Source organism: Halichoeres trimaculatus, unplaced genomic scaffold (genome assembly GCF_033239565.1).
Source record: "Halichoeres trimaculatus isolate MK-OKI-2021-1 unplaced genomic scaffold, fHalTri1.1 fHalTri1_scaffold_2, whole genome shotgun sequence".
In the NCBI taxonomy this organism is placed as follows: Eukaryota; Metazoa; Chordata; class Actinopteri; order Labriformes; family Labridae; genus Halichoeres; species Halichoeres trimaculatus.
In genome coordinates, this window is record NW_027437180.1 from 17,735,812 (window position 1) to 17,758,358 (window position 22,547).

General features: G+C 39.7%; 4 protein-coding genes across 4 annotated transcripts; 1 reads left to right on the forward strand and 3 right to left on the reverse strand.

Annotated features, from left to right (window-relative positions):
- Position 1: 1 nt before the first annotated feature.
- On the reverse strand, positions 2 to 5,367 carry mcrip2 (MAPK regulated corepressor interacting protein 2). Its single transcript, XM_074688125.1, has 5 exons — positions 4,733 to 5,367; positions 4,490 to 4,559; positions 3,291 to 3,424; positions 1,445 to 1,552; positions 2 to 460 (listed from the first exon to the last, which is right to left on the reverse strand). Exons 1-5 carry the CDS (start codon positions 4,785 to 4,787, stop codon positions 390 to 392), a joined length of 438 nt encoding a protein of 145 aa, XP_074544226.1. The 5' UTR covers positions 4,788 to 5,367; the 3' UTR covers positions 2 to 389.
- Positions 5,368 to 6,506: 1,139 nt separating this feature from the next.
- On the reverse strand, positions 6,507 to 11,656 carry gde1 (glycerophosphodiester phosphodiesterase 1). The gene is made up of 6 exons (XM_074698692.1): positions 11,387 to 11,656; positions 10,566 to 10,741; positions 9,868 to 9,973; positions 9,058 to 9,150; positions 8,592 to 8,803; positions 6,507 to 8,452 (listed from the first exon to the last, which is right to left on the reverse strand). Exons 1-6 carry the CDS (start codon positions 11,654 to 11,656, stop codon positions 8,305 to 8,307), a joined length of 1,005 nt encoding a protein of 334 aa, XP_074554793.1. The 3' UTR covers positions 6,507 to 8,304.
- Positions 11,657 to 12,060: 404 nt separating this feature from the next.
- tmem186 (transmembrane protein 186) lies at positions 12,061 to 14,256 on the forward strand. Its single transcript, XM_074698702.1, has 2 exons — positions 12,061 to 12,207; positions 13,216 to 14,256. Exons 1-2 carry the CDS (start codon positions 12,205 to 12,207, stop codon positions 13,873 to 13,875), a joined length of 663 nt encoding a protein of 220 aa, XP_074554803.1. The 5' UTR covers positions 12,061 to 12,204; the 3' UTR covers positions 13,876 to 14,256.
- A 1,832-nt stretch (positions 14,257 to 16,088) lies between these two features.
- hmox2a (heme oxygenase 2a) lies at positions 16,089 to 18,725 on the reverse strand. The gene is made up of 7 exons (XM_074693902.1): positions 18,642 to 18,725; positions 17,991 to 18,109; positions 17,751 to 17,868; positions 17,393 to 17,560; positions 16,979 to 17,302; positions 16,728 to 16,860; positions 16,089 to 16,524 (listed from the first exon to the last, which is right to left on the reverse strand). The coding sequence occupies exons 2-7, from the start codon at positions 18,080 to 18,082 to the stop codon at positions 16,397 to 16,399; spliced, it is 963 nt and encodes a 320-aa protein (XP_074550003.1). The 5' UTR covers positions 18,083 to 18,109; positions 18,642 to 18,725; the 3' UTR covers positions 16,089 to 16,396.
- Between the last annotated feature and the right edge of the window lie 3,822 nt (positions 18,726 to 22,547).

Below are 22,547 nucleotides of genomic sequence, written 5' to 3' on the forward strand. Positions count from 1 at the left end.
TTTTTTGCTTTTCCATAGACTCATTAAAAGATCAACCATGATGTACATTCAGCTGAGCACACTTCAGAAAGGAGGCAGGTTCTCAACAAAGAAAAAAAATCTCACAGCTTCAATCTGATTTGTCCTCGGTTAGAGAGACTGGTCCATCTGGTCAGCGCTGTCAGAGTTCAGTTGCATTGCTGTTGGTGCTTCAACAGGCTGTTATTTGTTCACCCAGTTTTCTCTACAGCAGCATGACCCATAGGACATCCAATCAGACCCTAATTTACACTCGAGCCCTCAGTACCACAGATCCTGAAGTCACACATGCCTCCTCTCCGCCCTCGTGACGCATTCACTTATGGAGCATCGACGCTGGGCTTCCTGTCCTGGCTCAGAGCGTCACACAGTCATGACAGGTTGGCAATGTTGGCAAGAAAGCGCTGAGCCCACCACTCCTCCAGGTCGATGGGCACAAAGTCTGCACAGACAACGATTAAAAAAAAGAGAAGGGCAGTTTAAGTAAAATCTGTTTTCTAAGACTGATTAATTTTGTTCATTAATTATTGAGAAGTCACATGCAAACCTAGGTCCATGTACTGAACAGGAGATGAGACTACAACTAGTATGTTACAGGGCACGACAATCACCTGATTCACCAATTTTCTAACAACCTTACTCTTAAAACAAAATACTGTTGAAGCTGAAGGGAATTTCATTCCATTTTATAGTTATTTGGTAATGGTAATAAGAAGTATTGGATATTTGTTAATGATATTGGGCCTGATGATAGCATCATTTTAAAGGTCTGGTGACAATAAAATTTAACCTTCAGCCAAGAAAAAGGACAATAAAAGACATTCAAGACTAAAGAACACCCTCATAGTTTTACACGTGTGATTTCACTCATTGTAATCCAAGGACATCCACTGGTTTTCAAACAATTAAAATGAAAATGTCACTGCTGGGTGAATGAAGGCCTCTTGGCAGTGTTTCATTGTGGATTCCTGAAGCAGACAGGTGTGTGTGTGTGTGAGAACTGGAGACACACTGCAGTAAGCAGTCCAGACTGGTTTATCAAGAACAGCCAGGTTCATGTAGCCCAAAGAAGAGTTAAAGATTACAGAAAACTATTACAACAGATGCCTTCCGGCTGCAGATAAAGCTCAGCCAATCAGCAGCAAGAATGTGATTCCCACAGAGAGCAGCCATTCAGCTTTCTGCTGATATTTAAATAGCCAGGAATAATAAAAACAAGGCACAATGAGAGGCTCAAAGGTCATGGCGTAGCAAACCACAAAGAGGTTTATCTGCTGTGATGCCATAAACCTCTGAGTAGTGAGGTTGACTGAATGAGCTCTGGTTTACTATGTTTATTTTCTCAGACAACTTTAATCATATTTATGAATGGGGATTGTACAAGCTAACCTAAATTCACTGTGTTTGTAGGAGCACAGGTACTTACTCTTCATCGCAGTACTGGGAGTCTTCTCGGTGTACTGAATGGGCCCTGGGCTTTCAGTCGGCCCCACACTGTCCCCATCCCCCAGCTTCTGTTCCACCTCCTGCCACGCTGCAATGAAACAAACACACATCCTGAATGCTAAATGAGCTCAAACACAAACCTTGTCAACAAGGATATGTCTTCTAGATCTGACCTTCTAAAAGAAAATAAAAACTTGTGTCTCTTTATATTTCTTCATTTCGAACTATCCTCAAATTCACAGCACCCTTAAGAGAGGGCTGCACTGGTCGGTGGGGTGTGTTTTATCTGCAGTGGGTGAAAGTTTTCCAGCTTTACCCACTGATAAGCCTCAAGGTTTCAGCTCACTTGAAGTACAAACTTTCAGCTTGTGTTATTTACTCACAGCCTTTAGGACTTTCAAAAGTGAGGAAGTCAAATACGACAAATATGCTCTAGACTGGTTATATGTCTGCAGGAGCATGGAGTTGGGTTGAATCCATCTTAACTTGCTTCATTTTATCTTGCACGACAAACATGTTCTGCAGGATCAGGGCCGGTCAGGTTTTTTATCTAAACAAAACTCACATGCATGTTGTTTCCCCCTCTCAGGTGTGAGCAGTAAAGAAAAGTGCTGCGCTCTTCACCCCGAATGAACTCTATAGTCAAAAAGGTCACCTCACACTGGCCCGGGCTAACAGTCAGCAAAAGGTGGAATGAAATGTTTGAATTCAGGTCTATAGTCAATCAATTCAGACACGACATTAAGAAATAGCTGGCAGTAAAGCATGCTGGGTAAACCTTGAGGTAAGGACATTTGATGCAAAGCTAAGATCAAGAATTTTTCAGTCTGAAAAAAAAAACCTTTATAAATTTCTCTTAAGCTAGCTTCCTTGTAGAAGTGTCTGGAAGTTAAACTTAAATTCATCTCTTTGAGTTAATATGTGGCTGCAGTTTTAAGAACAACATGTTAACTCTTTATCAGACGGTACAGCCAAGGACAACACTGTTCTTTGAAAAGTGAGATACAAGTTTGAGACTAACTAGAAAGTAATGATTAGCTAAGATACGGCCAAGACATGAAATGCAGGGAGTTGGTGCACAATATAGTTTGGTGACACCCGTTTCAAGTAATTAAAAGAACCAAGAAACTGTGGTTAAAAACTTGAAAGTAAAACTGGAGATATTCAGTATTTTTGCATTAATGTATCTCACATGTTGAATAGATTGTTATCTTAGTCAAGATAATGCTAGAGCAATGTGACAGGTCATCTGAAATTGAATATTTGGTCTTACCAAAGTTGGAAACTCTGAATTACTCAGTTTGAATTAGGCCAAGTTTAAATTTGACATTTTAGGCCAAAAACACTGTGAAGTATCATATTCAAATTATGTTCAGCATTTAGTCTGAAATGTGTCCAGATTGGTTTGGTCTTCAGATCAACTTGTCAATCGACCTAATTTGCTGGAGGAAATCGAGAAAACATAAACTCTCTTCTCTTTTAAAAACCCACTCTTTGATAAGTGTCTTTACTTTCTGACCTGCATGATGCCTCATGAGTTCTGTATGGTTTTAGTATTTTCTTTCTTATACATTATTTCTTACTGTATTCTTATCCTTGTTTTTTTAATGTATTTTCATCTATGCCACATACTTGAATGTGTGAAGCACTTGGTGGCTTTGTTTTAAAATTGTTGTACAAATAAAGTTATCATTAGTATCATTTCTCAGTTTTTATTGTTGATGAAATATGTTACTCAGTATAATAATAAATAGACAATGGAGGGAGTGACTACAGCAACACACCTCTGTATCTCAGCTTAAATCCTCATAACCTGTGACCCTCACCTTCAAACACAAATCTGACATTCTCCTCATGTGCAGGAGTGAATCCCTCTGCTGAGCTGGCAAGCTTCTGTGTGGCTGCACTGTGGTAACGCTTCCCGTTCAGACGGTTGAAGACAATCTTTGGGGGCGGAGAGCTGCAGGGATCAGACAGAGTCAACAGAGTTAGTCTGTTCAAGGAATGAGATAGCCTGAATCACAAACAGTTAAATCCTACAGTGACACATTAATGTGTACTCCAGAAACCTTCATGGTTACAGTCTCATGTGACATGTTCAGTTTTAAGAGAGATAGAGAGACATGGAGGTTCATTCCTGACTTTAACCGTATCATCAACAAGGTGGTGACCGAATTTTACTTTGATCATTTGTGTTAGAATACTTTCCTTTCTCATCTCAGATCCCCTTTAAATGAATTCAGGCTATTATACAGTGTAATTATTTAAAGTCACACTAAGAAGTGCAATTTTAAAAAAGAGAAGACTTCAACCTCAGCACATATGCTCTCATTCACATTCTGAGTAATGGCTGTGAGAAATATATTTTTGTATCACTCTGTGAAGCTACATTTTACATGCAAACTTACCTTTTTATTTTAAAAAACGTCTTTAAGTAAACTCTTAAGACTCAACGCCACCAAATGTTTTTTCTAAATAGTAATGCTTTTCTGTAAAATGATTTAATAGAAGTTTATTTGGTCATGGAGGACCTAATCTTCCAGGGTGTTGTTAAAACCTAAAGTATGAAAGGGTGTATTTGTTGTTACAGTTAAACTAATGGTTTTCTCTAGTGGTATCTGGCGCCCCATTAATTCAATCAACCAGTGTAGTTCTGATGTAAGCCTAAAAAGCGCAAACTAAGCACTGTCCTGCCTGATATTGATTTTTCCGAGCAGCGCATGAAGGCAGCACATGCTGTAAGCAGGGCAGGTAAGAAGTCTCAAACGTGCGTTTGTGGCCGTTAACAGTAAACTGTCACCGTAAATAAAATAGCTGTAGGCTATCACAAGGTCACTATGGAGGCTAACGTGTCAGGGAAAACTGTGTCTGATGCCGCGTCGTCACCCAGCGGCACACACCGACGTGTTATGTGATCTCACCCACGGCACACGTGCGGAGTATTTTGGGCCCACGCTGCTCATACATTGCGCATATATATTTCAACAAATAATGCAACAAAATAACACTTTGTGTAGCTACTTACTTTGCAGAGAGCCAAGATGTCGGCTTAAGCTTCAGGTCGCTGAATTTGCTCTCGATTTGTTGTGTGGGACCTTCCAGACAAAAAACTGGGTTGAATAGTTTTCAGTCTGTACAGTTTATGTCTGCATGCAATCAATCACTGAACCATGTGCACCATCATTCAGTAATAAACTTTCCCTTCATAGTACGATAATTAATCTGATGTGATATTGCATCATGCTTTAGATAACACACATTAACCCACCTGTCCTCCGCTGTGTAACAAGTTTGCTGGGACCTCTGGTGATTGTGTACATCATGTGAACCACAGCAACCTCAAGAACTGCTGTTGTGTCTGTTTAAAGAGCTTCGTGTCTATTAAATGACCAGGTGCGAGCATTGACGGTCAACTCTGCAACTTCCACTCCTCAGTCCGCTGCTCCTGACGCAGCCGCGTTGGCAAAACAAAATTTGGCAGACGTCGTGATTTTTGTGCCCGTGTCAGTTGCTCCAAAGTCGGCCTGAAGCCTTCAGACTCACTCTTGACTTGTTGCCCGGTGTTTGTGAAGAGGTGCCCTGCTGCTCCTCCAAACCAGCAGGTGATCAGCTGTAATGAACCGACGCTTGCTGCTCCAGAAAGAGGAGGTGTGTAGGTCATCCAAGGAGAAAGGAGCTCTGCATGCCGGGGACAATTCAGTCAGAGGGGGAGACAAGTCTCCTAACGGCCGGGGACAGTGACACTCCTGGCCGGACACTGTGTCCTCTGTGCTCTGTTTACGGTCCGGTACCGACTGCAACACCTCAACTCTCTGACAGACTACAAGGACACTGCACACTTTGATATTTTCATCAGCACGGAAAGCTACCATGCTGGGCAAGTATCAAGGCAGATAGTTTGGAAAGAAGGTTTTCCGGTCAGAATTTTCAAAATAAGACATTGAAACTGGGCCCTGTTATGGAACATATAAAATGTTATATATTATAGACACTTAAATGGACAAAATGCAGTCAAAATCCCATAAATAGGCCAAGAAATAGTTGTTTTTCTTGTTTGCCGTAAATTTATATTTCATTTTCTTCACAAAAGCAAGTTTAGTTTTCAAAATCGCCTCTTCTTATCGCTAGCTCATATATAACGTTCCTAATTTTAAACGGCCTGGAAAAAAACAACATAAACAGGCGTTTGTATGAAGTCAGACATTGTAATATATTCATTTTGTTATCAGTTTTCTAATTATTGCAGAAGATATGTGAGGTAGCCTTTCAATTCCTTTATTTTGAAGCCAGATGCTCTTAATTTCCGCATTTGTTGTTTGTGTTTACCTCTGACTTTCCGTAGCAGGGCAACCCTTCTCGGTGACGTCACAAAACGCCCCCCAGACGGTGCTCAGAAGGAGGAGCACAAGTGATCACCTTTCACCTATTAAACTACACGCGCAGATAGATTAACATGTTTACAGTACTGAAGGAAAGGGAAGAAAGCAGGGCGCCCTTTCCTGCGTTTTGTAGACCTGTATTGACTCCAGATGGGTTTTTAGGAAGTATGGGCCTGTTTGAAAGCCTTAACATAGTTAAAAAATACCTGGTGTCCCAGCTTGTGACACACCTTTTATTGATCAATTAGACTTATTTAACCTTCATTTGTAGGCCTCTGACTTCATGAATATTTCAGTAGGTCATACATCTGCAAAAGAATTCCCACAGGTTACGAGCATTACCTGGGGAAAATCAGCCGGCCATTTCTCCACAGTATAAACTGACAGCAGGTGTTTGGTAACAGAAGATCAGCCAGGAAAAGGAACAGATCAGACAGGCTTATCCACTGTGATATCCAACACTCTCCCCCCATTCATCTGTACTATCTGGGTCAATCACCTGAGACTCAAAGACACAAACCCTCAACAGTAAACACAAGACAAGCTTGAACAGCAGACAGCCTCTTTCATAACTCTACATCAAATATTTATTCAATTGATAACACAATGATCTTTTACCCCTCTAGAACAAAACATATGAGTGCATCAATCAGTGTGGAATATAATTTTTAGTGCTGATATGTAAACTAATACAAAACTGTTTCTGATTTAAATTGACAGTAGTTTCTTCAACACCTTGTTCTTAAGACACTTTAAAAGGTTAATATACTTTCTTAAGACTTTCAGGTATTTTCTTTCTGGTTGTGTAATGCAGTTTATAAACAAATAAATAGTTATACAAAATGTTGCCATGTGGAGATTTCTGACTTATGTTAAGATTTGCCCAGAAGTCCTTCAAAATGAACACACATAATCTGATCCGGCTGCTCAAGGTTAACTTCTGAGGTGTGTAGAAACATCTTTGACCATTGATATTTTACTTATGGATGTGAAATTGGATGTTTTATGAATGTTTATGAATCCACAGTACACTGGGATTAACCACCTTTAAAAAAAAAACAGACAGAGCAGATCAAATATCCCAAATTTATTTTACCACCTTTTAAGACATACAGTTTGTACTGATCAAATCATTTTCAGGACGTTTTAGTTCATACAGACTTATACCCAGTCCAGAGTTGGTTGATATTTACACTTTGGAGTACATGAACAGAGGTAGCATGGCAGCCTCGACTACTTTTGTTTTTTCAGAATCTGTAAAGCTTTCTTGAGGTGAATGTACCCTGTCAAACAGATAAAATCAACAATAGCAGCCTGAATTCATTGACGCTTTCAGTTTAAAGACCAACATGTCTCAGATCCTGGCTCACTAACACAGCAAACTCTCACACCTTATTCATCCCAGACATCTCAAGTGTTGGTCACAACAGGGCTCTTCCTGGAGTGTGAATGGTCTTTTTACTGTCGGTGGTGGTATGTTTGACACCTTTTTACTGTATATGAGGTGCTGGTGCAGCCTGATGTCTTTGAAGATAGTATTCCCAGTCAGCTGTCAGTCATTCAGATTTAAAGATCTTGCTTTCTCATGCTTTGCGTTTTCACTGATCCCTTACTTCCTAGAAACTACTCATCCCTTACTACGTGATCTCAGCACCACCCCAGGGTGTATCCATTCACAGTACTTTGTTGTTATACACTGAGTGTTTCAAGTTTTTTATCCCGTAGAAAAACAGGAGCAGGAAAGTTTATGGATAATCAGAGCTATCATGTCATCACTGGAGTCACTGATGTCTGCTCTACAGAAACAGTGGGGTATAAATGTGTATGTCAACAGTAATGAACCATGGGATGATTATAATTGCACATTAATGACACTGTGTAATGAATTTGATATATGCTAGCTGTGGAATGTATTTAAACTCACTCAAAATCTGTATGCTGCTCTTAATCTACTCTACATGTCATTTTTTATTTTTCAAAAGTATAAAATATCTAAATATGATGATTCTAGATATCAGATTCATGCGATACTGTAAAAGTCTAACTCTGGGTAGTTAACTTTAGGCGTGTGGCCATTTCTGCATAAAGAGAACAGTGACTGACAATACAGGTCATGAACATAAGTAAGACCCCTTAACCATCTTAAAAATAATAATAATAATAAAAATTAAAAAAAAACAAACTATGGCAGTCCTGAGCTTGTGAATACAGTACAGTTGATAAAGGATTATTATAGCATCTTATTAAGATACTTGTCAATGCTTTAAAATCTGTGAAAAAAAAGATTCACTTTGCATTTTTACCTTGTGTTAAGTGTATCAATCAGTCAAGTTTTTAATTCCCACCCACAAATCTACTCACACTATTCCTCAGTGTGCATGTAGATAAAGGGAAGAATATAGTCCTTCTTTATTCTGTCTTTTGATTACTTTAAACACATTGTGCTGTGTTTATGTGTTCCTCAGTAATGAGGTTCACAGTCTTCAACCAGGCTGTCAGTGATGTAGTTGACCTTCAGCAGCTCCTGGTAATACTCTTTCTCCACCTGAGTGTTGACTGTCCAGGCGACCACCTCCACCCCCCTCTGGGCCCAGTACTGGACGTAGTCCCTACAGGAAAGACAGTACATAGAAACATAATCATGTTTTGTCGTGCACATGGTTTAGACGCCTAAAACATTTGCGGTGCAAAAGTGCACCACGTTGCTGCTACGAGACATATCATCCACCTCTGCAAAAACAGACTCACGGAGAGACAAAGTTCTTCTGTATGAGAAAGGCTGAGATGCCGCAGAGCTTCCACAGAAAGTGATGATGAGCCCAGTCCAGGACGATGTCTGCTAGTGTCATCCAGTGGTGTTTCCACAGTGAAGAGAAGTAGGGAGTACCGTCCCCAGACCGACTCTGGCTCCAGGGTCGATGAGTCAATGCTGTGACCACTTCAGGATCACTTTGTCTCATCTGGGACAAAAAGAAGCAGAGATATATAGCATTGTGACCTGGAGTTAAGGACAATGTTGAGGAATGTATAATGTCAGCATAACTCTGTTGAAATGAAGGGTAAAACTCTGGCCTGAAAAGGTTTCCTCTTTCTGCACCTAAGGCTCCAACATTACGTCATGTTGGACAGCATTTTGGGGCACAGTGTGTCTCACTTCCTCAAGTATATGACATGGCGATTGCTTAGTTCACACACTGAAAAATGTTTCTCTCACCCGGTAGATGACTTTAGGTTCAAAGGAGCACACAATGCTGCTGTTGTAGAGTACGGGATGTTTCTTATACATCTCTTTGAGGGCTGCGGCTGCCTAGGAGGGGAGCAGAATACACAGTCATCATTGTGCAGTCAACAGTTTGGAACTACGTGTGTGTGTGTGTGTGTGTGTGTGTGTGTGTGTGTGTGTGTGTGTGTGTGTGTGTGTGTGTACTGTTTGTGTGGTTGAATAGCAGCTGTGTACATGTAGTACTCAGCAGTAGGTCCTGAATTCAATAATGTCCCTGCCTGAAACAACAAGCAAGTCTGCAGCTCTGCATTCCTCACTCATCAGAAATTGTGCTTAGTGAGTAAAACTCCTCAAACAGTTTAAAGTACACCAGTAAAGATTAAGAATTTGATTTTGTGGGGACCAAGATTACGTAGTACTGGGTAACTAACTCTTCTTGTTGCCTCTGTTTCAGTTTTTTTAACATGTTGAAACACAAATATACAACAAAAGTGTTATGCCATGTTTTCAAAGCAAACATACAAGTGTGGAAATGTCCTGAGTGACTTAAAATGTGTATTTTTTCAGTGAATGTTTTGAGGGTTTGGTCTGTTCCATGGTACAGCACGAGCTAGGACAGGTTCTTTTTATATGCGTTAAACAAATAAGCCCATGCAGACGTAGTGTAATTACTATATACACACTACAATCAGAACCAAATGTTGACTTTATGTAAAATTGACTCGGTGACAGATCAATGAAATTGCAGACTGATTGTGCAATAACAAATGTTGCATCGTTTGTTAGTTTTGTTGGCTGCACCTCATCTGGGTGACCTTTGACATCAAAGTAGATGGTGAGCTGCAGCTTGATGCATTCCTCCACTGCCTCCTCCAGGGTTGGTATCTTCTCTCCAGCAAACTTTTCCCTAATGAGGGTGGCAAATATTCAAGAGTAGCCTGGACTTACATACAGGATTTTCAAAGAGATATAATGTTAACTTGACAAACTTGAGACTGTACTTGGATCACAGGTAAGCTGGCTGTCTATGTAAGAATTTCATTAAAATGCATTTAATACTGTCAGGTGTTCTGTTTATAAAAGCTCTTCACATCAGTTTGAAACTTTATCTAGATAGGACACTTGTTTTCTGGCAGGGTTGGATAGTCTAACTATTGCACCTTCATTCAAAACTTATGTCATCAGTTCTTCTGCCGATGACATAGCACTGATGCCTTTCAGTTTCTATTCAAGATTTAGTTTTGAAATTAATGTTAAAACAGCACACACCTTTTGTTTAATTATCACATTCTTAGCTTATAATAGTTTTGTTTGGTATTTTTTCTGGTAAAACCAGTGTTTCCTTGGTTAGGAAAAACATTGAATGGAAATAATACACGTACCGCCCTAAGATTTTTAACTCTTCTATAATGTTTGTGAGCATTTTTCCCCTTTAAATCATAAATTATAACAATCTGACTGAAAAGAAATGAATACAACCCAACTTTACTCCATCATACCTCAGTCGATGTTTGGCAGCTGCATCCAGTGTACCCAACTCAGACAGTTTCATTTGGCTGAGCAGTCCTGACCCATTGGTGGTCCGGTCCACAGTGGCATCATGCATCAGTATTGGGACGCCATCTGCTGTGAGCTCCAGGTCCAACTCCACGCCTGTTGCCCCATTTTTACTGGCCTGCAGAACATTGGACAAAGTAAACGGGTTAATTTGCTTTTGGGGAAAGGAATTGTTCCTCTTACAGTAAGAATCTGTCAAAACGTGGATGAAAGGTTGATCTTTGTTGTAGCAGAGAGCTGTCCATCTAAGTCTGTCTAAGTAAGTCTGGTTCTGTTTGTGGTTTCTGCACAATATAAACATTTTTTCATTGCTACTTTGACCCAATGTTTTTTCACATAGTTATTAGGCAAGGTCTCTGTAGACTTCTTGCAAACAGTCTACAGTAAATGTTTAGAGCTGTGGTTTAACGTTAGTTGTGATTGGGGGCTAGATAGAGAAAATGCTGGCTTACATATCACTTGATACTATTCTATTACCTATTCCCCAGACTGCTTTAATTCAGGGAAAAAAATCTGACCTCCATAGCGGAATTTTGACTGTTATTGCAGTAAGTTGACCGATACCTAATAGTCTAATAATGGTATGGATCTATAGTGAGTGATTGTCTCCTCCATGGTGTTTTGGTGAAGGGCTATTAGTTCCCCCCTTCGAAGTAGCAGATATAGTATAAGAACAATAAACTTCTACATACCCTAAATTGTGGTGAAACTCTGCTTTCATGGCGATGTGCTCCTAACCACAAATCAGGGAAACAGCTCTCACCTCCCGGATGGCTGCTATCGTGTTCTCCGGTGCGTCGTGCCCTCCTCCCCGGTGTGCGACCACTGACACCTGACCGGAGCCAGCAGTTCGCTTGGCGGGGTGCAGAACCTGCCGGGCCCGGCTGCTCGGTACCTGAGGGAACCGGAACATGGCTACAAACAGGTAGAGGGAGGCGGTGAGGACAGTCGTCCATACCGGACTACGTGTCCCCAGAAGGACCAGTACGAAAACCACCGAATAGAGGGTGACTTCATCTCCGAGCTGCAGCATGGTCGCCCCTGTGTGACTTTCACCGTTTCACCGAAGTGTGCCGTGAAGAAGCACCGTGTCACAAAGCAACAACGCCGCTGACCACCGCAAGTCCCCCTAGACTAAGCGAGCTTCTCCAAAACGCCTACCTGAAATAAGACCATACTTCCCTTCGCTTACATATAACAGATCCTTGAAGCGACGAATATTTCACCGCTCCGGAACCAGCTGTCAGTCGTGTAGACAGTCCTGCAGCCCACAGAAGGAGGACTATCGTCTGGTTTCACTTCTTCAAGGGCAGAGGTGACCACACGACTGAAGGCTACAGCTCTCCAGTTTACATTAGTTTTTAGGTTGTTGTCGAGGTGACCGTCATCAAAACGCCAATTAAATGAATCTGTTATGATAGTGTTTAATATTGCCGCAAGGAGGTGCGCAAACGAAAAAAACTACGACTAATGGTAGCGAAGACTTCCGGGTCATACTGTGAACTTTTATTTAAGAAGCTCCGCTCCGTCTCCAGAAATAAGCTTCATAATTCTATCCGTCTTTTTTGTAGTTAACCAGCCATGGTAAGTTTTCATCTCTCTAAATGTCTAATATTACTTCAGCTTTTCTGTGAGAGGACAGAAATAAATGGCTGTCGTCTGGCTCGGCTAACTGCTGCCAAACCTGCATGACCTGTATGTTTGACTTTATCAGTACAACACTGTCAAGTTTTTGACTGGTTTTTCCTACTTATTAATGAAAAGAAAGGGGTTTGCACAAGTCTTTGAATAATCCTAAGAAACGGCGACATATCCAATTGCTTTGTTATTTCTGTTGAGACTTGACGGCTCGAAAATGACGGAAAAAATAGGTTATAGCTCTGAAAGGAAAAGCTCTGTGCATAAACTTGGCATCAAATAAAGGTATTACTTGTGAAATAAGTGCAACTGTGTTAGTAAATGCGAATGGAAAGGCTTGCATATGAAATATTTCATTGTGTATCAAATATCCCCTTTGAAAATGTGCAACAGAAGCCTGAATACTCAAGCAAACTATATAGGACACTATCAGGACATCATCCAGGACAAGTTCAAGTAAAGAGGGGTAACATGACTGAGGTTTAAGAAAAGAGATGGCTTATTGTCCTTAAATGTGGCAAATTCTGGCATGGGTCTGCCATTTGAGATTTCCTTAGTACAAGTTGCAAAATTCACCTTGTTTTATTCACTATGGGTCTGAAAATATAGAAAACATACAAAATAATAATGTTTGACTACAACAAATCAGAATTATTCTGAGGAAAAATGAACACATAAACTACGGAAGAAATATCAAGAAGAATAAACATGGATAACAACTAGTTTAAGAGCCACTGTTCTCCTTCAAGAACTGGGAGAGGCACATCGAAAGCATTGTTCTTGTTGTGACCAGAGGTAGAGGGCTGCAGTGGCTCATATTCATCATCACTGTTGAAATAAATGTGTCAAAATATTTATATAATGGAAAAATACATTTACGTTTTTTTTTTGTTTACTGATGACTGAACTGTTAATCAAATCTTTATTTTACTTTTTTCTTTCTTTTGCTCACAGATCACAGCATTAGTGCTACGCAGGTTAAAGTTCCCCATCCTGTCCTGCTCCAGAGGATCATGTCTGCTCACAGGTCGGGTACTGTCCAGTGTTCAGCCCCATTCAGCAGCTTCCAGGCCTGTCCAGCAGAACTTACATGGACCCTTAATACCTAAATATACCAGCCTAGTAAGGTATTCAGACTTGTCTGCATTGAAGTTCACTATGATCTACACCCTGCCACACATTAAGTTTCTCAGAGCTGTGTCAAGACTCAAACTGCTCCAAACTGGACTCACGTTGGTCATTTTGCCTCCAGTATACGTCCTCTACTTCCTTGGAGATGTGCCTCTATTTCTTGTCAGCTACACAACAGGGATAGCAGTTTTTGCTGGTGCCATGCTGTATGTAGCCAGTCACTTTTTCAGGAGGGTCGTTGGGATGATGTACCTGGACGAGTCGCAGACTACTCTCAAAGTGTCACACCTTACCTTCTGGGGCAAACGCAATGACATCTTCCTGCCTGTGCCAGACGTCATGACCACTGCAGATACAGGGGATACACGAAATGAGACAATACTGAAACTCAAAACATACAGTAGTCCACAGACGTTTTATTTCTCCACTTATTATGGACGTGTTGTAGACAGAAAAGGTTTTGAGAAAGTGTTTGGAACTTGAAACAGACAGTGCAGATTTGGATAGTAATCATGAAAACTGGATTCCCTGTCTACCATCTTCAAAATTTGGCATTTAAAAAAAAAAAAAAATTGTTATTGTTAATGGCATGCTGTTTATTACATACCTTAATTAACTGACAAATTAATAGTTAACATTTTTTTGAGGTGGTTATGATTGAAAGGGATGGATGTTTGCAGGCATCAGCAGGACTGCAGCACTAGTGATAAATATTTAACTCTGAAAAGAACTCAGATTTCTTATGTTCACTTGTTTCATGTTTGCAGAAAAAGTTCAAGAAAATAAAATGGTCTGTATATAAAATAAGTAGTGTGTTTACAATATGTATTGAATGTTGACTGAAATTGGAGCGGAGAGAGTGGAATAACCAACCAACAATCTACCAGGAGTCCTTAAAACATTACCTTACATTAATTTGTATGAGCAAGTCTACATTATTCTATCAAACTTTATATTGTACACTTTTTAATATGAGTCAGAATGAATTTTTATTATTAGTTATTTGGTGTTTTGAAGAATTCCTTATAGAATAAATGTAATTACTTATTTTGGATCAGTAATTTATAATACTGTTTGGCTTTACAGGGAGAAACTACAGCTCTGTTTTACTTAAAGAACCACTTGCTCTGTAAAAAAACGTTCCAGAAATTTTTTTTTAAAAAATTGAATCTGATAAACTGTTATGTGTCAGTTTAGCCCGAAGTTTATTGACAAAGCAACTTAAAAAGGAATTGAAAAAGTCAGGCATAGTGGAGACAGAGGGGAGTAGGTTTACTTGACAACTGTTGCATATAATCTCTATTTGAAGCAGCTCACAGTCACATCCACCTTCACTATTTTAACATGCTTTAAGGGTGTTCTAATGGCGTTGCATTATAGGATTATACAAGTTGATTTATCACCTCAGCAATTATTTTCTCAGTTTAGATTTTTATTTATAGTTTCAAGTCCTCTTGAATATAGCAGGGTGTCTCCTCTGTGAATTATGGTCTTGTTTGGAGTAAAATCTAGACTTATATAGGGTACACTTCAGGACTTGGCTTCATGTGATTGATGAGTTTTGACCTCACTGACCTCACAAAATAACAAACTCGGAGCTTTAAATTATAGTTTACAAACCACTGACCAGTGATGTTTTCTTATTTGATTTCAACATAGAATATAAACTGCGTTAAAAGGGTGGTTTCTGTAATTGAAAGCTTTGACTAAGATTGAGGGGCACAATGAAAAACACAAGGTGGGTGCTCAATCTTTTTCCTGGGTGCCTGCCTCTTCACTTGTCGTTTCAGCTCTGCATGTATCAAGCTAAAAGTAACCAACTCAAGGACCTCCTGTTTTGCTTGTTTCTGCCCTCTGGTGGCTTGGAGACACACGGCAGCCACAAGCTGGCAGCAAGCAAACCACTCTCACAATGATATGTTTTGCTCTTTATGGTCCCCTGAAGACCACAGCTGTCCTTACAGGTTTTAGCTAATAAGCAAAAATGAAGTTTTTTTTTTTTCAGCAAACAAATCACATTTAGAGTCTCGTAAAAACCATAGAGTCTCATGGTCTCTAACAATGGTAACTTAACAATTTAAGTTTCAAGCCGTTACATTTTAGGTTCAAGACAATATTTACTCAAGCATCAAGCAGATGCGGTCCCGATCCAACATGACAGGATGATTTTTATGTCGAGTGAATCTGTCATCTTGTCCCCTCTGTACTGTCCCTGGTTATCTTTCACAGATCAGCTCTCCTGCTGTTTATCACGTGTTCATTTCATACCTCCACAGTCATGTTTCTGTTCATGCACTCTCACCTCTCGTTTACCATCTCTTGTACACCCTATTCTTTTCACTCCAGTCATTTAACTGATTCAAAATAAGTTACTGATTAAGCTACTCCGGTAGCTTATGTTGTGGTGTAGAATATTTTGTTATATTAAATCAATAAGGTATTAAATTTATTAATGTCAATATTTATATGTTGTTTCATGTGTCTTCACATGAAAAATACAGATGTTTTAGAGATTTCTTGAAGATGCCATTTTGCAGACTCTACTCTAGAGTCAGAGACACCTCAAAAATTGAGAACAAACACATGAACTCAAATCTGTACATCAGTCTGTTATAAATCATATCAGACATGCAACAAGAAAGCATGTGATATTCAGACATTTTATTTCCATATTTGCAAACAAAGCAATTCTTTTGTAAGTCTGACTCATGTCGCACAACATTTATACAATATCTGTCTCACTGCACTGGGCAGTCTGGATGGTATCACGTTTTACATTCAACCGTGCTCAATAGATATGGCTCAGCATAGAAGGAGAGAAATAAATAATGTAACTTAAGTATTAGAAGATAAAAAGTATTCATAGAATGCCTCTACCATTTGCATAAAACAATAACTTTGAAATATTTTTATTTGTTAAAGGTTTTTTCACACAGAAAGAGTGAAGGTGAAAGGTTAAAGTTTGGCACGATGCAACAGAGTCCTCTGCAGCAGGGGTACATCTTTAAAAAAGGTACCAGGCTGTGAAACCAGCAAGAACAGCCACCCAGGCTGCCAGGGCCACCTGACAGGGTGGATGTTTGAGCAGCATCATGGCAAACTGGCATAGGTAGGTGGGATTTCCACCGGCAGCTTGAGAGAGCAGGAGAGCGCAGAAGTGACGAATGAAGAGGAGAGAAAACAGAAAGTCAGATTGATAATTACTGTGTGAAATATATATTTGAATATAAAACATATTTGACGTAACATAACCTCAAGGAGAATCACATATTGTACTTCAAGAAGTGTGCATATGAAAAATTGCTTTATTTTTGTTTCTCCACACTCAGTCTTACCCATTTTCGCTGCATAGTAAGGACACTTGTTGATATCTCCTCCCTCCATGATCTCTGCATGACTGTGTCCAAAACCTGCATCTTGGACTTCTTCTTTGACAGTCTTTCCTATTTCCTCAAGCTCTGTGAAGACCTGTCAGTAAAGTAGTAGCAGATTTTTGTCTGACATTATTTCCCCCACCAATCTTATTCTGAGATGTAACATCTTTATGGAGATCTTTGGAAAAGAGCTGATTGTCCGTCACTCTTACCATCATGTTAAAGCCGAATGCCCGGTTTGACTCGTCCACAATCCTCTGTTTCATCTCAGAGTCCATTTCTAGCTCATTCATCCTGCTTCTATAAAGCTGTTTGAAGCCTTTATGACTGTGGATCCCTTCAAACTGATAGAAGTTCAGACCTTCACCTGTGGAGGGGAGCTTCAGTGCCCTCTGAGCCACTTTCTTGAGGATCTGTCCACCTGAGAGGTCACCCATGTAGCGGGTGTAGGAGTGGGCAACCAACAGAACAGGGTCCTGTGCTCCAACCTCATGTATACGGTCTACGTAGGGCTTGGTGCCTGCAGATAGGCTGATCTATGTAAGACAACACATTTAAACATTTCAGGCACTAGTTTAACAATCCTTTCAGCCTGACATGCAGCAAACTGTTTGTTTAAAGCTAACCTGGCTCTCCCAGTCATCTCCATAAAAATATTCAAGGTCCCGGGCCAGGGCCTCACGCCGGTGCAGCTCTGTGGGGAAATATATCGGTGCGATGAGAGGATGGTCTTGATTTTTCTCAATCTCCTCCTCCATGGCAGAGTAGACAAAGTACAGAGCTGCTGTGCCCCTCTGGAAACAGAAGGGATGATGTAAATGAGACAAACTTTAATGACTCAGACTATAATGTCAGATATAACATTACAGGCTGTTAAGTATAATACACTGTGAAGACACGATGGTTGTATTTGGTTATTTAAAACTTGTCACTTTGTTGGAATAATTTTGTGCAACAAGAGTGCAACACCCCTTTGATAACTACCTTAAACAGCTCCTTCTTGATGCGACCTCTGAGGAAATCTTTGACAAACTGGCAGTTTTCTGCTCTGTCATGGGACTCTTTGGTCCCTTCAGCTAACATCTCGGACAGGTCAGTTGGTCTTTGACGAACAAAGAGTAAGGAAATGGGAGAGAATAGAAAAGAAAAAGACAGATATTGATTGAGCCTACAGTGTTTCAGTAAAAGTGCAAACAGCTGAAAAGATAGGGGTTTTGTCCATACTTGAGAATTTCATCATCATCTTCCAGAACAATCCTTGGCCCCCCGTTTGAGACGCCAGAAGATTTTGACTTCTCACTCTCCTTGGTTTCCATCTCTCTGGTTCTCTCGCAGTGTGTTCACTTAAGGCAAGATTAGACATAAATGTGAAAAAGCACAATTTTGAAATTATAAATCATGAAAGATAAAACCATGCTTTTTATTGCTACAGGCAAAGTGGAGGTTAGTCTTCCATCTGTGGATAAATCCATCCTGCTAAACTTTCTCTGAGTCCCACTGTCCACACAAAACCTATCGAGTAAATCAGTGAGATATTCACGTTTATTGTTATTCCGTGTTAGCATATTTAAAATGGGTAAGCTAGCGACATCAGTTTGCAAGAATTAATGTCCCCCGACAATATCTTGGTTATATGATATACGAAAAAAGTTATTTCATTAATTGAATAAGACAGGAACAAGAGGTGTCGAGGAAATGTCATCCCGGCTGACAGTTACAAAACTGACACCGGACGCCTTTGATGTTATGCAAGTGGTAGCAGGACGTATATTCAGACACTACTTTGTCTTCAGAGTTTCCCTCTCTACCCGAGTCTAAAAAATGCTTCCTTTATATCATTACAGTCAAAATAGTTCATGCATAAACATTGTTTACCTTGATAGGTCAGTGCAGTGCCTCAAAATCACAGAAGAACAGGACAGTGAGGAGGTGCGGTTACACCATCAACGAGCCAATAATAGTTCGTTTTACCGAGCCAAAGCACTCTGATTGGTTCAGTTTACTATTTTTGAACCAATCAATCGTCACACTGCAGAAAAGAGGCGGGCCTTTGTGGACCACGTGTTATGTATGTACAGTCAGGAAAATAGTATACAGTAGGGAAAAATAGCATTTAGTCAGCCACTGAGTTTGTAAGTTCCCCTACTTAAAAAGATGAGAGGGGTCTGTATTTTTCATCAGAGGTACACTTCAACTACTAGTTGTGTGTTTTTCCAGGATTTTTGTTCTTACCATGTCTCTTATAGTATGAGAGACAAGATTAAGATAAAAATCAGCCCCAAAGCGTGATGTTGTAAATCAGCTGATTCTCGCGGCTCCACTCCTCCACTGTCAGAATGGCGTAACGTCAGGATATGCAGTTAAGATTTCAAAACAAAAGTTGCCTTCAAAGTTACGTCAGGTAATGTCTCTTCCTAAGGCATAGAGGACCGGGGGTGAATGGGTGGACATGTCCCACCCCAAAATCGAAGACGTGCGCATTTGTCCCCCCCAAACCCAAAACATTACTCCGCGGAAGAGAAAAATATTCGATTTCGAAATGTTTAACTCACGTGCTTTTATTTTGAAAACATAACGCAGCGTGACGTCACTGGGACGCCCCCTCCCTCTTCGAGTCTGAGAATGTTTGGGAGGCGGGAGACGGCAGCATCCGACAGCAGGTTGTCCTATGACAAAAAGTCTCTGAATAAGGTAAAACGGTCTGTAGGGAACGTTGTCGTGAATATGGCTTGTTTATAACGTCATGTTGTTGGTTCACATCGATATTTAGAAACCATATCTTTTGAGTTAAGTCATCTTAATCCTGGTTGGATGGTTACTTGTCCATAATTTAACTGCTAATTTAGGGTAAGGGTTAACTCAGTGTTCCCAAGTAACGTCAGCGCTAGCCAACATGTTTTGGTAGCTCATTTCACATTTGGTGGCCTTTATGTGAAATGGGCTGAAACAGAAGAAAGTCTAGCTTTCCTTTTTTTTTTTTAAAAGAATAATGTCAGTGTGAGTAACGTCATGACGGTTACACAAAACATGTACAACACCTAAGTATACTCCACCATTCATCAACATGTACAACATTATATTAGATGTAATGTGAAAGTGCAATCATGTCTCATCAGGTGAATGTTAGTACATCGACTTGAGAGGCATTAAACCAACTTAAGGTGGATAGAGTGAGGTACGTGTCTCAGGTGGGGTCTTAAAGTGGTCATTGAAATATGTATTGGCGCATTCATACTTTTTAAACAAAAAGTTTTATCATGAGAAGAACTGCAATACATTTAGGAAGGAGGCAGGCGGAGTTTCAGGGTGTGAGGTAAGTTTCAACATCTTAGTATTGGTTATAGTAGATACAGAGAAGAGAATAGATGAGGACTGATACGTTGTTGTTTTTTTAAAGAGCAATTTTCATTTATTATTTCATTATTTCCTGTTTTTTCCCACACTATAAGGGTTTGGATTAAATTATGATTAGGTTATCAGTTGCACTTGAACACCTCAATGGTGTTTTTCACATACATATATGGTGAAACCCTACTCCATAGTGACCACTCGAGTGGATTTGTCCTGTGTAGTTTTAAAATGGGCCACCTTTGTGCTCAGAAGCTGTACCTTAGACGTGCATCTCTGAATCCAGTTTTTATGTTTAGGTGCAGAAATACAGCAAGAGAGAGACAGGAAAAAGAGAGGTTGGCACAGGACTTGAGGTGAGGTCTTAAAATTGTAAGATCATTTACTGTAAAGGTAAAGTTATGCTGTAAACAGAGTTGACAGTGTGTATGAGAAAAGCCTGAACATATACTTTTTAGCTTTTGTAAGTCAAATTCTGATACTGTAGTACTGATACTCGTAATGCCATGCAGGGACATCAAGGGCTTGAGGCAGGGAGTTAGATTTAGGGAGAGACAGGGGCAGATCAACAGGTAAGAGATTAACATATAACAGTACATGTTTTGCAGGAGTTCACAAAAAGTGGGAAATGGAATGTCTTGCTTGTATCAAATTTCATTACACTGCATTTTGTGAATGTCTTGCAGGGAAGTTAATTTATGACACATTTCTGCTCAAACTACTTACAGGTCTGTCAGGTTTCTAATATGTGTCCCCCCCATGTCCAGCCCATTCCTACGCTTTGGACACATCCAATTTTTCTGCATTTTGATTACCTTGGTTAACCTGATTCCTCCATAGTGTTACGTTAAGGAAAGAAAATGTATGAAATGCATGTCTTCAATAACAAAATGGATTGGTGGGTACCCCTGATTTGTTTCATGGCCCAGCTATCTTAGCAGATGATAACAGGTTCCCCAAGAAAAATCTGGTTCAGGATTTTCTGCTTAAAGTCTTACTGAAGAACTGAACACACAAAGAAATGTACATAACTCTCTCACACCAGATTTATATTCAATACATTCACCATGTGTTTACATTTCCTAATATACCAAAAGCAATATGGAAAAAAAGTGCTAGCTTGATGCTGCCATATATGGGAAATAGCAGTTAGCATACATAGCTTTGGTTTTAAAGCCGTTTTAAATTTAATCACAGAAACATATCACAGTAAGTCTCTGTTATTTAAAACTCTAAATGTCAAAATACAGAGCAATGTTTTCCAAAAGGAAAATAAGATAAACAATAGACGGCACCTTCTAGCTCTGCTAGAAGGTGCCCTCTTCCTTAGGCCTAGGACCCTAATAAAACTTACATGCAGGCTATGACTGAAATTGTTGCTATTACCACTTCCAGACACTAGATGGCCTACTTCAGTCAATAATGTAAAACAAAACAATGAATTGAGTAAGGTGACATGCCATTTTTGAACTTATTTTCATTTAATAATGCACAGAGAAATCCATATTAATTGATCAATTTCAAATTTATTTAATTGTCAGCTCTTTGTTAGCTCAAAAGAATGCCTTTTGGTTGTTGGGGTTTTACTTTTATTTTGTCAAACGACACATTGTTGCGTCACTTTCTGATGACAGTGGAGGGGGTCTCAGAGTAGCGCCTCCAAGAGAGTTGGCTGAGAGTGGAGGTCTGCAGCTGGACCCCCCTCAACTGTTGGAGACTGTGGGCTGGTGTCTTTTATACAGATGACGAGGTCAAACTGCAGTCACACCATCCAGGCTTTGGGTTCTGTTGCGCACTTAGATGAAATCTTATGGGTTCTTGTCTGTGCTGCATTAGGAGGGACTGTGTAAATATGGGTTGTCTTAAGAAATGACTGATGCTACAAATCTGTCAATGGAAATTGAATTATTTCCATCTTCACCATTCCCATGAATTTTTGTTATATGTAAAACTGCAAAATGAATGTAAATGTTAAGTTAGATATAAGACAACTAGAGTGTAGCATGATTGATTTAGAGCACTCCAAAACCAGGCATATGGGTCACTTAAGTTAAATCGGAAATATATTAAAATATGTATAAAAAATAAAGCTAATGCTATGTTATAGAGTCACCAGAATATTATTTGGCACATTCCCATGTACCTCTGTGCTGAGTTTCAGACATTTAAATGTAGCATTATTGATTTAGAGCACTACAAAATCAGGCTATCTGGGACTGGAAGAGATCAAAAAGGCATTGCAAATAATACAGTTATTTCAAGGTATGGGGATTTACCTTAAAACATTCCGTTGGACTGTTTAGATCATAGCTTTTGTTTGATTTTTTCATGAATAATATAATATCTTCCGTTTTGATTAAAGTGCCTCAAAAGGCCTGGTTTTGTAGTGCTCTAAATTAATAATGTTACAGTCAAAATGTCTGAAAATCAGCA

Coding starts and splice junctions, on each gene's coding strand:
- mcrip2 (XM_074688125.1), bottom strand. CDS start 4,787: ATGATGTACACAATCACCAGAGGTCCCAGCAAACTTGTTACACAGCGG. Junction 3,425..4,489: donor ACATCTTGGCTCTCTGCAAA/GTAAGTAGCTAC, acceptor TGATCCCTGCAG/CTCTCCGCCCCCAAAGATTG. Junction 1,553..3,290: donor TGTCAGATTTGTGTTTGAAG/GTGAGGGTCACA, acceptor GTTTCATTGCAG/CGTGGCAGGAGGTGGAACAG.
- hmox2a (XM_074693902.1), bottom strand. CDS start 18,082: ATGGAAACCAAGGAGAGTGAGAAGTCAAAATCTTCTGGCGTCTCAAAC. Junction 17,561..17,750: donor TCAAGAAGGAGCTGTTTAAG/GTAGTTATCAAA, acceptor TTCTGTTTCCAG/AGGGGCACAGCAGCTCTGTA. Junction 17,303..17,392: donor GAGATGACTGGGAGAGCCAG/GTTAGCTTTAAA, acceptor TGTCTTACATAG/ATCAGCCTATCTGCAGGCAC.
- gde1 (XM_074698692.1), bottom strand. CDS start 11,656: ATGCTGCAGCTCGGAGATGAAGTCACCCTCTATTCGGTGGTTTTCGTA. Junction 9,151..9,867: donor TCAAAGGTCACCCAGATGAG/GTGCAGCCAACA, acceptor CTCCCCTCCTAG/GCAGCCGCAGCCCTCAAAGA. Junction 8,453..8,591: donor CAGAAGAACTTTGTCTCTCC/GTGAGTCTGTTT, acceptor TCTTTCCTGTAG/GGACTACGTCCAGTACTGGG.